This window comes from Diorhabda sublineata, chromosome 2, assembly GCF_026230105.1.
Source record: "Diorhabda sublineata isolate icDioSubl1.1 chromosome 2, icDioSubl1.1, whole genome shotgun sequence".
Taxonomy (NCBI): domain Eukaryota; kingdom Metazoa; phylum Arthropoda; class Insecta; order Coleoptera; family Chrysomelidae; genus Diorhabda; species Diorhabda sublineata.
Genome location: NC_079475.1, coordinates 3625745 through 3643063, shown reverse-complemented (window position 1 = coordinate 3643063; position 17319 = coordinate 3625745). Strand labels below are relative to the sequence as shown.

General features: G+C 29.7%; 1 protein-coding gene across 1 annotated transcript in view; it reads left to right on the top strand.

Moving 5' to 3' along the window:
* Window positions 1-2731: 2731 nt before the first annotated feature.
* LOC130440828 (juvenile hormone esterase-like) overlaps window positions 2732-17319 on the top strand; it is a 49239-nt gene continuing 34651 nt past the window's right edge. The window contains exons 1-2 of the mRNA XM_056774184.1: window positions 2732-2870; window positions 16785-16922. Of these exons, the coding sequence (XP_056630162.1) occupies window positions 2829-2870; window positions 16785-16922 (180 nt within the window). The 5' untranslated portion in view covers window positions 2732-2828. The remainder of the gene's footprint in view (window positions 2871-16784; window positions 16923-17319) is intronic.

Below are 17319 nucleotides of genomic sequence, written 5' to 3'. Positions count from 1 at the left end.
TTTGATATATGCTATGTAGCTTTGTTCTCTCATCTGTTTCAATTGAGGTAGAACATATTTTCTCCTTTGTTGTATCTCTTTGTAGTAATCTTCGGTGATCCATATCTTCTAGCTTCCTCGAAGATTATTTCCCTTATTTTTTTCATGTCTTCCAAATAATTTCATAGGAGTCTGTTTCTCTTTGCATCAATGACTTTTCTTGTAATTACATGCGCCTGCTTCATATTATTTTCTGGTTACAACTTGATATTATTTCTACTCAATATATGTTTAATCATGTTATTTACGAGGATATACTGAAATTCTTAGCTTAGTTATTACAGCGAACCCGCAACGTCTCTAGAACTTTAAAAAAAAAATGTTTCCTCTTGCTCTGCAAACCAGACCTCCACAGCTTTTATTACCTCCTCGTTGGGAGAAAATTTACGACCTTTTAAACTTTTTTTCAATTAAGGAAAGAGATAATAATCGAACGGAGCCAAATCGTGTGAATAGAAGGGGTGTTCTAGTAATTCAAACCCTAAATCACGAATTTTTTGCATGGCAACATGAGATTTGTGTGCAGGGGCGTTGTCCTGCAAAAACAAAACACCTTTGGATAGCTTTTCGCGTCTTATCTCTTCACTTTTTTTCCGTAGATTGGTCAGTAATGTCGAATAGTAATCTCCAGTTATTGTTTTAACATCCGAAAAATCAATAATGATTACTCCATTGCAATCTCAAAATACTGAAACAAGAACTTTTCCAGCAGATTTTTAGACACGGTCTTGGAGAACCAGAGTATCGCCATTCCATCGATTGTTACTTTGTTTCTGGATCTTAGAAATGTACCCAAGTCTCATCCATAGTAACAATTCGGTTTAAGGAGTATACATCGTTTTCAAAGCACAGATCGAACGTGATGCTTCTACCCTTGCACGCTTTTAATCAACATTCAAACATTTGAGGATCTATTTTGCAGCAATTTTTCTCATGTCCAAATTGACGTGAACTATATGATGAACGCGTTCATATGAAATATTCAGTGCTTTAGATATCCGTTTTGCCCAATTTGACGGTCTGATAAAACCATGAACTGCATCGATATTTTCGGGTATAACACAGAAACTGGCCTTCTCGACCGGTCATCATCTTCAATGGAAAATTTATCACTTTTGAAGCTTGCAGTCCAATTTTTCACGGTCGCATACGAAGGACATTGATCACCAAGGGTATTAAGCATATCGTAAATCTACATACCTTTTAACCCTTTTACATACAGGTGGATGACTCGATACTCCAATTTTTCGATTTTCACAATTTCGGTGGACCTCTTTTTTTATTTTAATGTATTGCTCAACTCTGTTTCACTTTTTTGACGTCAAACTTTATACTGACACTTTTAATAAGTTATTGTTCGTTGCTATGGTAACGTAATATTTTGTTTATACATGGAACTGGTCTAGGCTAACTAGATATCAATACATCCTCGTATTTCAGAGTTAATCCAGACAAATTAGAGTTTGGTAAGTAGTTTGGGGACATATTGAGTTTCACCAATTGAATAATACATGAATAAACCTTGAGAAATTGGAATTATGAGGTTTCTACATGAAGATATCCGTTTTGCCCAATTTGACGGTCTGATAAAATCATGAACTGCATCGATATTTTCGGGGATAACACAGAAACTGGCCTTCTCGATCGGTCATCATCTTCAATGGAAAATTTATCTCTTTTGAAGCTTGCAGTCCAATTTTTCACGGTCGCATACGAAGTACATTGATCCCCAAGGATATTAAGCATATCTTCGTAATCTGCTCACCTCTTAACCCTTTTAAATACAGGTATTTGATGATGGCTCGATATTCCAAATTTTCGATTTTCACAATTTCGGTGGACACCTTTTTTTTTAATTTATTGCGTAACTCTGGTTTACTTTTTTGACGACAAACTTTACACTGACACTTCCATCAAGTTATTGTTCGTTGCTGTGGTAACGCAATAGTTTGTTTAGACATGGATCTGGTCTAGGCTAACTAGATATCAATACATCTCATATGTTTAGCTTTGTCTCTTTTCCTGATTGCTCTATTCCGTATATTACAATAGTTTTTTGTCTTATCTTTATTTCTAGTGTGTTTATTCTCATGTCTCGTACTGTGAGTATTTCTCAATTTCATTTCCAAATGTCCATTGGATTTCACGATGCTCTTCAATTTTCCAAGTATTTTTTGAAGTGTTTCTTCCATTCTTGCAATGTCGTCTAGGTGGTTTGGTACCAAGAGCCTACAAAGTTCAGCCCCTTGCCTACTTAGAAGCTTACTATCATATTTATTTAATAATGTTATAATTCATCAGTTCGACAGTAACCACCTGAAATTTTTCAGGATTTTCGTGATAAATATAACAGCTATATATAAGATTACCAGCTATAACACGCCAGCCACCTTGCAAAGTAACAAGCACTTGTCTTCTGAAACCGAAAAGTTTTGTGAGATATCAAAAAAATTTGCATTATGGGATATGTTACCTCTAACACGAAAATGAATATCGAGAATTGGTCGGTTCAAATATTGAGCTGTTTCCGTTGCAATTGCGATACACTGTATATGATATGATGTAGAAATGAAAATTTTCAAACAACAGTTGAATTAGCGAATTATCTTAAGTACATTTATATTCTCTCATAAAATGAAGGAATATGAATATATATGCGATATATCTAGATGCCAATGAAATCTCTAGATAACCCGGATTGAAAAGATTATTACTCGATTTTGTGATAATAACATGAATTTCTATATAAGTAGTTATTATTAGGTAATTACTGTGCTGAAAGTATTAAAATGCTATACACGATTTTTGCTATAGTCTTCATAATTCCTGCGGTAAGATTGCATATATAATCATATATTTATTTACCAGTTACAGTAGTAAATATCAATGTACCTGTATCCAAAATATACACACGAAAAACAAAGCAATGAAGCTATAACTGTGAATGTGATTTATTCAGTAATTACTATCAATTTATTTGACAGAGCTACAAATTGAATTGAATATTTGATATAAATTCTAGATCAACAATATAAGCGAGATTGCTGATAAATAACACAAGCAGAAATAGGTTCCTATGAAATATACTAATATCATATTTATTGTCATAATTTGACAGTTGTTGAGAACATGGTAAGAAAAAATATTTTATGTTTTGATGTTCAGTTTCGGTTTTGTTTTTTAATTGACTGTAGTATATGTTATCCTTTTCTTGAATATGTTATTTATCATCTTTCTCGGATAACTGTTTTCTTTCAGTGCAGTTTTTTAGTATAAGTCATAAAAGATATAATACATTATCCAAATATTTCACTAAATTAAAATCTAAAACACCAAAAAACAAAAGAAGTAGTATTATATATCAAGCCTTGTACTAATTGTGACGCTGCCTACATAGGGCAGACATATCAGTATTTAGAAAATAGACTGAGAGGTCATCAATACGATAAAAAAAATAAAACATGAATTAACAAACCATGAAATATCAAATATCAAGATTCATAAATTTTTGAAACGGAATCTAATACACGAAAAAGATAATATACAGAAATGGTTCACATTCATAAGAATGAAAAAGCTATAAATGGTGAAAAAGACCTGAATAACTTAAGTTAAATTAATAGCTCTATTTCGTAAATTGTAATAAAACTACAAATAATTTAATTGATTACTACTATATATTTGAGATGTGAGGACTAACGAAAAATTAATTTATCTTATTAGAACAAAGTTCTAGTTTGATTTTATTATTATTTTGATATTCCCGATGGAGGTGATTTATTGTTCAATATAAATTCGCAAATGGTCAGTGTCAATATTATATTTTGATAAAGACTTAAAGAAAAGTATATATATATATATATATATATATATATATATATATATATATATATATATATATATATATATATATATATATGTATATATATATTGTTATGGTATGAATATATCCAAAATAAATTATAAAATAATAATAAGATATAAATAAAGCAATAAGTTCAGTTCTGTTATTCGGTTACTTAGACAGTTTATCACAATAAAATAAATAACATTCTTTATATTAAGTTTTGGCCAACACTATATTCTAAATTATTATTTAATTTTGACAAATCCTGTATAATCAAAGAATTTAATCCATAAATTGACAGATAAAAACAGGAGCACCAACTTCAAAAATTTGTGTGACATACCAACATAAATTTTAAGGTTATAAATGATAAAATATAAAATTTTGACAACTGCAATGATAAAATTAATAACATAGGAATGAAATAAATACAACAAAGAAATTATAGAATAATATTATTTGAATAAAGTCACAATAATTTAAAAATTTAGAAATGACAATTTAGTAACTAACTTTTAAAATAAATATCATTGGTTAAAAGAAAAAAAAAAGTTTGTTTAAAAAAAAAAGGAATGAAGAAAAAAATCAACAACGAGAAAAAAAATTTTTTTTGGCAAGAGAAAAAAGAGTAAAATAATTTTAATTGAAATTTAAAAAAAATTAAAATCTTAATAAAAAAGGCATAAAATATTCAAAGGATTGATAATTAATAATTGTATGAGTGTAGTAATAAGAAATTAGTGAAAACAATTAAATAAAGTGAAATAAGTGAGAATACTCACAAAGGGACAATTTCCAAGATAAAGAAGTTGTGAAAAGGAAAAGAACAGGAGTGGAACTACAGCGGAGTATCTGTTTATTCTGCAAGGCCGTAACAATTTCCAATTAAAAAAAAAATTAAAAAATACAACATAACAAACACTTAAGGTACTGTTCTATTAAGTTTAAGTATTTCTTTTAGTATATAATATTTGAGTTCACATTTCCATATAATTTAGTTTTATGAATGTAATTATGAGTATGAATGAATGAATTAATGTTTGTAAAATAAAATAATTGTAATAGCTAGTTAAGAAATTGTATATTTTGAATATTTTATTCATTATAAAGAACAGACCCGGTCTTAAAACTATTATAATCTGACCTTATAACCATAACAATTTATCGCAATAAAATTTTTTAATTTGACCTCACAATATAATACCCTGAGAATAAAAAAAATAATAATAACATAATAAAATAAAGAAATTCAAATAATTATTAATGGCGCCCAAATTAAAATCTGATTTTATTTAAAATAAAATTTATAAAAATAAACACATTACACACTATTAATACCATAACAATATGGCGCCCAACGTAGGGCATATATAAAAATTGGGCATAAAAAAAATTGGACATAACAAAATTTGGCATTGAAGAGTTTACAGTAATAACAAATTTAAACAAGAAAAATGGAAAAAGGAATGACACTCAGAGATGGGAAACAAATAAGAGCAGAAGGATAATCAGATGAAGAAGAAAGGAGACATGGAATGGGTGATTTCCAAGTACATTATATGGAACAAGACCATAATGAAGAAACAGAGAGAACTGAAACAGAAGAAATGATAGAAAATCAAACAGCAGAAAATTCACAGAAAAAGAAAGAGAGGATGGATATAATGAGTATGTTCCAGATTATGATAAAAAAAATGGATGAATCTAAAGAAGAAATAAAACGAGAAATGAATACAAATAGTCAAAGAATGGAAGAGAAAATAGAAGATATGAGAAAACAATTGGAAGAAGTAAGAAGCTATGCTGAAAACAAAATACAAGAGACAAAATAAGAAATTCGAGATGAAATGTTAGGAAGATTAATGGAAGTGGAAGAAATACAATCTAAAGAAATGGAGAATATTAAGAAAAATGAAAATGAATTAAAAATGGAAATAGGTGGGAATAGTAAGAAAATAGAAATAAATACTGAGAAGATAAAGAAATTAGATAGAGAAATGATGAAAACGAATAAAAATATACAAGATATGGAGGAAGAGATGAACAAAGAAATAAAAATGAATTTTAAGATAGCAGAAGAAGAGAATTATAAAACAAAAAGGGAATTTAAAATGGAAATAAAGAATATACAAGGAAAAATAGAACAAATTGAGAAAAAAGGAATGAGTATGGAATATGTTGGAGGAGTAAAAACAATTTATGGAGCAACTAGTCAAAAATTTGATGGAAATATTAAAAAACTGCATCCAAAAATATTCATAAGAATTTTGAAAAATCGAATAAGAGGAATAAATAATATTGAAGACATAAAGGAAATAATAAGAGATCATTTAGAAAATCATGCGTTAATATGGTTTTCTGCCAGAAAAAAAAAATTATCACAAAATAATTATTGGAATAAAAGACAACTGAACAAATAAATGACAATGAAAATTTTTAAATACGCACACATGAAATAAACAAAATCTATATATTTGTAAATATGAAAATCCAAATGAATTTATAAAAATAAATGAAAATATAGACACAGATGGGAATAATAGTTTAATTATTATAAATGGGCTAATTAACAATTTAGAAGCTAAATTACTTATTGATACTGGATCAGAAGCATCAATGATTAATCAAAATTTTGTTGATAAATTAAATATTCCTACAAATAAAATTATTAAAATCCCAAAAATAAATTTAATAGGTGCTAATTCAAAGAAAATATGTGAAATTAATAGATTAATAAATATAAACGCTAATATTAAGGGAAAAGAATTTAATTTACAAGTATTAATTGCTCCAGATATTGAGACAGAAATAATAATAGGATATGATGAGCTAGAAAAACATAAAGCCATAATAGATATTGAAGAAAGAAGATTAAAATTGGATGGAACATGGATTAACTTTGAAATAATAGCTTTGAAGGAAGAAGGTAAAGTAGCTAATAATATGTACAAGGAAGAATTGAATAAAAATTATGATGATGAAGAAGAAGGGGAAGATGAAGTTATAATGGAACAACTTATAAAGAAGAATTAAAATTTGGTTTTCTTATTTCTTTTATAAATAAAATAAATCAAGAAAACAAATTTTGGGAATGTTGTTATGGTATGAATATATCCAAAATAAATTATAAAATAATAATAAGATATGAATAAAGCAATAAGTTCAGTTCTGTTATTCGGTTACTTAGACAGTTTATCACAATAAAATAAATAACATTCTTTATATTAAGTTTTGGCCAACACTATATTCTAAATTATTATTTAATTTTGACAAATCCTGTATAATCAAAGAATTTAATCCATAAATTGACAGATAAAAACAGGAGCACCAACTTCAAAAATTTGTGTGACATACCAACATAAATTTTAAGGTTATAAATGATAAAATATAAAATTTTGACAACTGCAATGATAAAATTAATAACATAGGAATGAAATAAATACAACAAAGAAATTATAGAATAATATTATTTGAATAAAGTCACAATAATTTAAAAATTTAGAAATGACAATTTAGTAACTAACTTTTAAAATAAATATCATTGGTTAAAAGAAAAAAAAAATTTTGTTTAAAAAAAAAGGAATGAAGAAAAAAATCAACAACGAGAAAAAAAATTTTTTTTGGCAAGAGAAAAAAGAGTAAAATAATTTTAATTGAAATTTAAAAAAAATTAAAATCTTAATAAAAAAGGCATAAAATATTCAAAGGATTCATAATTAATAATTGTATAAGTGTAGTAATAAGAAATTAGTGAAAACAATTAAATAAAGTGAAATAAGTGAGAATACTCACAAAGGGACAATTTCCAAGATAAAGAAGTTGTGAAAAGGAAAAGAACAGGAGTGGAACTACAGCGGAGTATCTGTTTATTCTGCAAGGCCGTAACAATTTCCAATTAAAAAAAAAATTAAAAAATACAACATAACAAACACTTAAGGTACTGTTCTATTAAGTTTAAGTATTTCTTTTAGTATATAATATTTGAGTTCACATTTCCATATAATTTAGTTTTATGAATGTAATTATGAGTATGAATGAATGAATGAATGTTTGTAAAATAAAATAATTGTAATAGCTAGTTAAGAAATTGTATATTTTGAATATTTTATTCATTATAAAGAACAGACCCGGTCTTAAAACTATTATAATCTGACCTTATAACCATAACAATTTATCGCAATAAAATTTTTTAATTTGACCTCACAATATAATACCCTGAGAATAAAAAAAATAATAATAACATAATAAAATAAAGAAATTCAAATAATTATTAATGGCGCCCAAATTAAAATCTGATTTTATTTAAAATAAAATTTATAAAAATAAACACATTACACACTATTAATACCATAACAATATATATATATATATATATATATATATATATATATATATATATATATATATTAATTTATTTATTTAATTTCTTATTTCTTAGACCTTTTGATATAGTGATGTTAGGTCTCATCTGTTTTAAAATTTGTGTTTTTGGTAATTTTCAAAAGAAAGATGAAGACACCTAAAAAAATCAGGATCATTTAGAAGAATAAATTTATATATATATATATATATATATATATATATATATATATATATATATATATATATATGGCGTTGCTGACTATAACATACTTCACCAAAGCCTTACCAAATAATAAAATAAAAATTTTTCCAAACACACCTAATTCCCACAGAAAACTCATACACCACGTAATGAGTAAGAGAGCAGATTTCCGAGACCTACATCATTCAATACCAATCGATGAAATAACCCAAATTGAGAAAAAGGGTCATGAGGTAAGGAACATTACAAATGTCGGACACAGAATAATTACGGGACTACTTCTTTTATTTTTCGTCGATCTTGAACCCTAAGATAATTATAAACAGATATTTGAACTTCAATATATACAACAATATAAGAGTAGAACCACCAAAAATTAAAAGAAATATACAGTAATGCTCTCGATCCAAAGATTCTGGTCATACTAAAACATATTGCATAAAACCATATAACTGCATCAATGTGCTGGATCACATGATACATAAGACTGGTAAAAAACAATAAACACCAGCAAGTTGTACACACTGTAAAGGAAACCATCCTTCCAATTATAGAGGATGTTCTGTTTATCGTGACCTTATAAATGCTAGATACAACGGAAATACAAAACAAAGAACAAAATAAAATGTACCTACCAATCCTAATGTAAACTTACCTATCCCATTAACTCATAATATAAATAAAGTTAGTAATAGAGACGTCACTATCGGGAATACCAATGCGATTAACAATAATAATAATAATGAACTAGATGAACTATCAGATATTCTATACTAATTCAAAAAAAATGTTTTCTCAACTTTTAAACCAAAATAGTATGCTTTCAACAATGCTAACTACAGTCATCAACAAAATAACAAAATAATGTATCATGGATGCATCATGGAATGGTGATGGCATTTCCAACCATACACTAAAGTTATCATTATTTTTAAAAACAAATAAAGTAGATATCCTTCTCATTTCTTAAAGTTATGCCATATAAAAAACGTTTATTAAAAACTTAACTATACTGTGTACTACGCAAACCATCCTGATGACGGAACACATGCCGCATCTGCTGTTATTATTAAATTGAACATTAAACATTATGCACTGGAACCTTATGTAACAGATAAAATTCAAGCAGCAACAATAAAAATCGAAACTAATACTTCCCCTCTCATTGTGGAGGCAGTTTACAGCAATCCAAGAAATTCTGTATCAAGTGAAGAACATAATTATTTCTTATAAACTCTTGGTTCAAAATTTCTAGCTGGAAGGGAGTGGAACGCTAAACACACCACATATGGTTCTACACTAATCACACCTGAAGGCTGAGCGCTAATGTCTATTTTGCAACAAAATAACCTGATCTGGTAGACTTCGTTATAATAAAAGGAATAGGTGACATCCATAGTGCAATTGAGTCAAACTTCGATTGAACGTCAGATCATAAGCCCAATAATAATAGCCATAAGTATACATGTAATGTGGGTGAAGAACAACACCATCTAAGCTAACAACTAAAGAGACAAACTGGGATGCTTTTCAAAATCTAATGAATAGAAACATTAGTCTAGAGATCAGAATAAAAGAGAATGAAGATATTGAGCAAACTGTAGACTATTTAACAATAGTTATACAAAATAAGGGTGGGCAGCAACACCACACCGCCAATGTGTATAAGAAAACTAAAACATGTATATGGCAATACACTAGAAATCCCTTAAATAAAACATACTACAACAAAATAAATCTTGTTATGAAAAGTTGTTATCGAAGCAAATTCAGATTCAAGGAAATTTTCATGTAGAAACCTCATAATTCCAATTTCTCAAGGTTTATTCATGTATTATTCAATTGGTGAAACTCAATATGTTCTCAAACTACTTACCAAACTCTAATTTGTCTGGATTAACTCTGAAATACGAGGATGTATTGATATCTAGTTAGCCTAGACCAGTTCCATGTATAAACAAAATATTACGTTACCATAGCAACGAACAATAACTTATTAAAAGTGTCAGTATAAAGTTTGACGTCAAAAAAGTGGAACAGAGTTGAGCAATACATTAAAAGAAAAAAAGAGGTCCACCGAAATTGTGAAAATCGAAAAATTGGAGTATCGAGTCATCCACCTGTATGTAAAAGGGTTAAAAGGTATGTAGATTTACGATATGCTTAATACCCTTGGTGATCAATGTCCTTCGTATGCGACCGTGAAAAATTGGACTGCAAGCTTCAAAAGAGATAAATTTTCCATTGAAGATGATGACCGGTCGAGAAGGCCAGTTTCTGTGTTATCCCCGAAAATATCGATGCAGTTCATGATTTTATCAGACCGTCAAATTGGGCAAAACGGATATCTAAAGCACTGAATATTTCATATGAACGCGTTCATCATATAGTTCACGTCAATTTGGACATGAGAAAAATTGCTGCAAAATGGATCTCCAAATGTTTGAATGTTGACCAAAAGCGTTGAAGGGTAGAAGCATCGCGTTCTATCTGTGCTCGATTTGAAAGCGATGTAGATGTATTAAACCGAATTGTTACTATGGATGAAACTTGGATAAATTTCTACGATCCAGAAACAAAACAATAATCGATAGAATGGCGACACTCTAGTTCTCCAAGACCGTGTCTAAAAATCTACTGGAAAAGTTCTTGCTTCAGTATTTTGAGATTGCCATGGAGTAATGATTATTGATTTTTCGGAAGTTCGGATGTTAAAACAATAACTGGAGATTACTATTCGACATTACTGACCAATCTACGGAAAAAAAGTGAAGAGATAAGACGCGAAAAGCTATCCAAAGGTGTTTTGTTTCTGCAGGACAACGCCCCTGCAAACAAATCTCATGTTGCCATGCAAAAAGTTCGTGATTTAGGGTTTGAATTACTAGAACACCCCTTTTATTCACAAGATTTGGCTCCGTTCGATTATTATCTCTTTCCTTAACTGAAAATAGTTTAAAAGGTCGTAAATTTTCTTCCAACAAGGAGGTAATAAAAGCTGTGGTGGTCTGGTTTGCAGAGCAAGAGGAAACATTTTTTTTTAAAGTTCTAGAGACGTTGCGGGTTCGCTGTAATAAACGTATCCAATTAAAAGGAAAACATGTTGAGTAATAAAATATTTTGACATTGAAATTTTGTTTGATTCTATAGTAGACAAAGCTTCCTAATTTTGAAATTCTGTTAAGATTTAAGTGCAACAAACATTTCTGCTGTATTTGCAATAAAATTCTTGTACAGGATCTACTCTTCTCCTAATCAGTAACAATTGTTGGATAGGCATTTGAGAAGCTGCAAATGAAGTCAGTAGTTATTATTACCCAATTTTCTTCCATTTGAATAAGAAGTGATAATATCTTATAAAATTCGAATCTTTCGCCCTAAAAACTATAACAATCAATTCACAACCTAATTCTGAATCAGATTTAATAGAAATATGAGTACTAATTAGTGATATTTCAAGCTTTGTTCTACAATATATAAATTTTCAAAACAAGGACAATCTCTCAGCTTTTTTAGTTCAAATACTAATTGTGAGTAATCAAAACATTAGTATATCTCGAGTGTTTATTATGAATGCAAATATTTTATCTCGATTTCATCTCGTATCAAAGGTGAAACTCGAGACTTTTTTGAATAATTTCAATAACAGATTGAACAGCATGAACGATCTTACTAACTAAGTACGGTAAGAAACTTACAGCAAATATCAACAAAGAGTGGAAAATAATTTAACAGATTCACCAGAACATAGGCTTTACATTGTATTGCAGAAACAGTTAATTTCAAACCACTATATTTGAAGAATAATCTCTTTCAACTTTTTCTACAAGTATAACTTCTGCTTATTGCGAGTATTCATCCCATTCATCCCAATATATGAATGGGAACGTAAACAGTTATGACGTAAAGGAAATCAGTCCAGCTCAAATAATGATATACCTATTCATTTTGTTTTATCAACTTCCTAATAAGCCATCTTGGTCGAAATTCCCAAAAAGGCATTTACAGGATCGAAAAAACTATCGATGACAATTTCTGTGATTGCTCTTGTAGGTTGGGCACATACTATACATAATATACATACATAATACTGTCGATATCAAAAGGGCATTACAAAGACATATATAGGGTGTATCAACCCACCATGATGTCAAAATGGTATTAAAAACGCAGTGCGAGAATATCGATATTAAAAAGCCATTATCGTTTCTACTTTATATACAGAATATTATACAAAATATATCGGGAAAATGCTATCCATGTCCAAAAGGCATTATTGTCTCTGGTTTCATGAATGGCCATCGTCAAATGGAATAAATGGTATCTACGTACAAAATATTATACAGGGCGAAAAATCGATGCCAAACAATAATTATTATTGTCGAATGATATAAACGCTAGATAGTATTGCTGTAAAATATATGAGACATACCTTTACACCTTTACACACAGCATCAGACAGACGGAATCAGACACTACTAGTATTTATAATAGAAAAAAATATTTGTGGAATTATCACAACTACGACGACTTCTAAACATACACAAACTAAAAGCTAAAATACGCTAAAAGCGATCATCGGAGCTGCTATATAACAATAATCGCGAAAGAGAAATGCTTTATTGTCGAGAAAGTACAATTTTTAGACAAAACCCTGTGAAAACTTAAAACAAACAAATAATAATTATTATTAAAACAAACGAAGCCAGACAAGAATGATTTTGTTGCGTCATCAACACACACCCTCATAGAACTATAGGAAATGATTTACTTTTGTGACTTCACAAAATGGCATCAACGAGAAAAAACAATTCAATTATAATTATAAATGATTTTGAATTTAGTGCAAGCCACATTCAGACATATTTTTGCATTGGAGCATCTAGTAAAATTTCGATGCAAATGGAAATGGGAAACGCTAATTTGAACTTGATAACATCTCCTTTCTCGATGGATATATCAGCAAGTGCATGAAGTTTATTGTTTATTACTAAATCACCATCGGCAATAAATTTTACAACTGTTTGGAAATTTTATGCAATTCCTCTATTATCCAATTTATAAAATTCCTTACTCAATTTAGTCTTTTGACCTTTTAAACGAGCGAAAAAATTTGTGTGGTAGGTATCTGCCTGCCATATATATAGAGGCGATGATTCAACTATATCACTTTATGAATCATGGGTTTATTTGGAAAAGAAATGGCTACCAAATTTGTTGATAGGCATTGTTTGATGGTCTCCAAACTACTGATATAAAATGGCAGTTGCCGTTTTATTTATTGAATTATTCCACCCTCGCGCAACTAATAATATATACCATTTCCTTAGCATGACTAGTATATCTGAGAACCTGAGAAGTTACAAGTATTTTTAATATTTCTACTATTTCATTGTAATAATCAAAGTATTTATATCCAATGAGATTGGTAGTATACTCCATTGATATGCCCTTTCCAGTTTTCTTCATATTTCGAGTTATTTTATTCTTTCAATAATGAAGATACAATGGAACCAGTTCCATACAAAATCAGGGTTATTTACACGACGATTCGCACTTGACTGTTTGATAATATTCATGTAGTTTATATTATACATTATCAATTAATATTATAAATACCCTTGTAGCACTTTCGTATTATTAATGGTTTGATGATAATCGCTAATTGTATAATCTATGTATTCATCTACTCTAGTATGATTCGGTAAGGCGCCGTCATCATTTCTAATTTCATAAGTATCTTCATTTCTCAAGAAACTGGGTTGCTCCATGAGTGTGCTGATGAGACGCTCACCGGGGGTTACATATGCTAGTCTATAAAACGGTCTAGTTGATTGTCTATAGATAGGCTTGGTGAGGCAAATACCTCTGGTTGGAGATTCCAGTGGTTCTTATTTGATACATTCCTGCTTAGTGGGTAGTGTATTTTGTTCTAAGATTTATGTAACTGTGCAGTTAATTGATTATTCATCTTAACTGAAAAATTTGTGACCATTTCTTCTTCATACATATTCATCATTCGATATCTATCAGACAGTAAGTGGCAGCCTTTATCTATTATGAGGAACCCATATTGATTTTTCCAGCAAAAAGAACACATTTTTAAAATCTAAAAGACATATCAATATCCACATGGCCATTATATATGTCCTTGAAGTTCGTAAATCTAGTTGGAATATAACCAAAAAGTTTGCATTGACCCTAAGTGATGGTTTAGGGATTGTTGAATATGTTTGACATAGATAAAAGCAATCTGTAGCTATGTGGTGACCAAAACAAAAGTAGCTTTGAATAAATCATCAAAAAATATTATTATTCTTAATATTCTCCGAATAAATTACGTATTGTGAACCATTATATTCCTCTTATCCAATTTCTTTCATAGGTTTAATGAGATTCCGCAAGTAAGTATACTTTGGTTGATGTAGGCTTTTAGAATACCCATAAATATTTTCAAATCAAATCAATTAATGACAGCATCGCATTCGATTTACCACTTCCGCTAACCCTCGTATCGAATCACCATCAGATAGTGCACCGTGTTTTCTAAATTCATGTTCACATGAAAACATGAAAGATCCTTGTTAACGAATAGATATGAGAAGGGATATGGAAATTACATTGGTACTACCTATCGAAGATACTGTGGGTATAGAACATGGTGGTATATATCTAAATAGTAGATCATGGTTAAACGAAAAAGAACTAAACGCAATACCAGTCGAAGAGGAGTGGTCAATTCATTCATAAAGTACCTCTTGAGCTAGATCTAGAGGCGATCAACCAGACGCGCTAGAGTACGAAATATCATGCTCCAAATGATGTCAGACACGCTGCTGATGAAATTTTAAAAAACAGAGCTTGGGAACGAGTCCAAGGACGCGAAGGTAGCTGCTTGGAAATATCATAAAAGGCAAACGTAAAATGTGGGTGGGTGGGAAAAAAGGTAATATCAAGAAAAAACGTGTAAATCGAACTCCTATAAAATTTGACTTTCTACCTTGCAGCTTTAGGGACAAAGATTCACAATATTGATCCAAAAAATCCATATTTTAGGGAAGTATTTATGCGAGATATCTGAAAATCAACAAAAATTATTCACCATTATGACAGCTTATGTAAAACCTATAACTCAAATTGTCTTCTTCAACAGATACAACAGATAGTATATGCTCAGCCCCCGAGTAATCACAGAAACGGCATTATGACATCGATAGTTTTTCTTCAAACCTGTATAATATAAACCAGAAGCCACGTGTATTTTTGCAGCTGCTTCTGATATGTTCCACCTCTCCCTGGCGATTCTTCTATAGCCTTCCGCTACGTAAACAAGCCCTGTTTTCCCGCCAACCGACCGACCGTTATGACACGATAAGCAGTATTTTTTTCCGCGAACTGATGACGCGTATCTGCCCAACGACACGCGATTGATCCTAGAATCCAGTTTCTACTTTCAATTAAGTAATTTTATTCCTTTCAAATGCACCCAACAGTAAATTATAACAATTGTTAGGTAATCCCAAGAATAAAATACCAGATTTGGAAGAGAGTTTTATTTATGAAATGAGTTGTACTGACTATGACAGCACTATGTTGGACAAGCTAAAAATTCTATTAATGTCCGGTTAAAAAAGCACATAACTTATTTAAAATATAGACTGACCGACGAAACGAGTATTTCGAGCACGTTGTCAGGAATAATCAGGGAATAAATATGAATCATGCAAAATTGTTGCAAAATGTATCCTATAATAAATTGTTGGATTCATTTGAAATCATTGAGAATGTTAAATATGATAATAGTTCAAATAGGCACAAAGTGCCTATTCCTTAAAGCCTACTCTACAGTTTATTAGTTTAGGATTGAAAGTTTTCCGCTCAAATTGGTTTTCAAGGGAAGAAGAACATTGGTGTGAGAATTTAGGATAAATATGGAGTTTCAGTTTAATTTCAGATAGACGATAACTTAATAGAGCGTGAGACAACGTAACTGTGAATGTTGTTGTAGTAGTAGGTAAACAGTGTGTTCAGTATAAATATAATTAACGGTTCAAGAAACTTCAAACACAAATACTTTAAAAGTATAATTATATAGTATAATGTAGCAGTTAATTTTGTAAGGGGTATGACCATTTGTTATAAGTTCTGGCCTCCAATAATATGTCCTCCTCACTTATTGCAAAGTACTAGAAAAGACGTTTCAATTGATTAATATGTATAATTCCATCTAATCCAATTCTTTTTTCTCTCAATACTCGATACATACATAACCTTAAGTGTTTACTTTAAGGTTTGTGAAATGAATTTTTTTTAATAATATGTCCTTTTTTATAGTTAGCGGTGGATTTAGTGGTTGATATTGCCAATGGTAAAATTGAAGGTCACTTACGAAATAGCCCGAATAAAATAGCCTTTAGAGCGTTCCAAGGAATCCCATTTGCTAAACCACCGTTAGGTGATTTAAGATTTCAGGTGAGTTAGTAAGGAAGTTTAGGACTATCATTGAATATGACAATTGTGTTTGCGAGGAAAATAGAATCAAATTTCAATAAAAATAATCTATAAATGTGAAAAATAGTCTGATTTCTGCTATGGTATGCTTCGTGTATTGTACGGCATTGTAAAGAATATTTGAATTTCTATTTGAGACGCAATATAACACGTTGATATCACAATTAATTTGCTTATAATTTTCTCAAAAAATTAGTTCTGCAGTATGTTGAGATGAGAATGCAACAGCGATATTTCATGATCCTTGAGTGTAGGAAGAGATAATATGAATACTTGGTAGTCACCTAATTTATCTTCAAATCATAAAAATTATCATATTTGTACTGTGGAAAATAAAAAGAACAGAGAATACGACGTT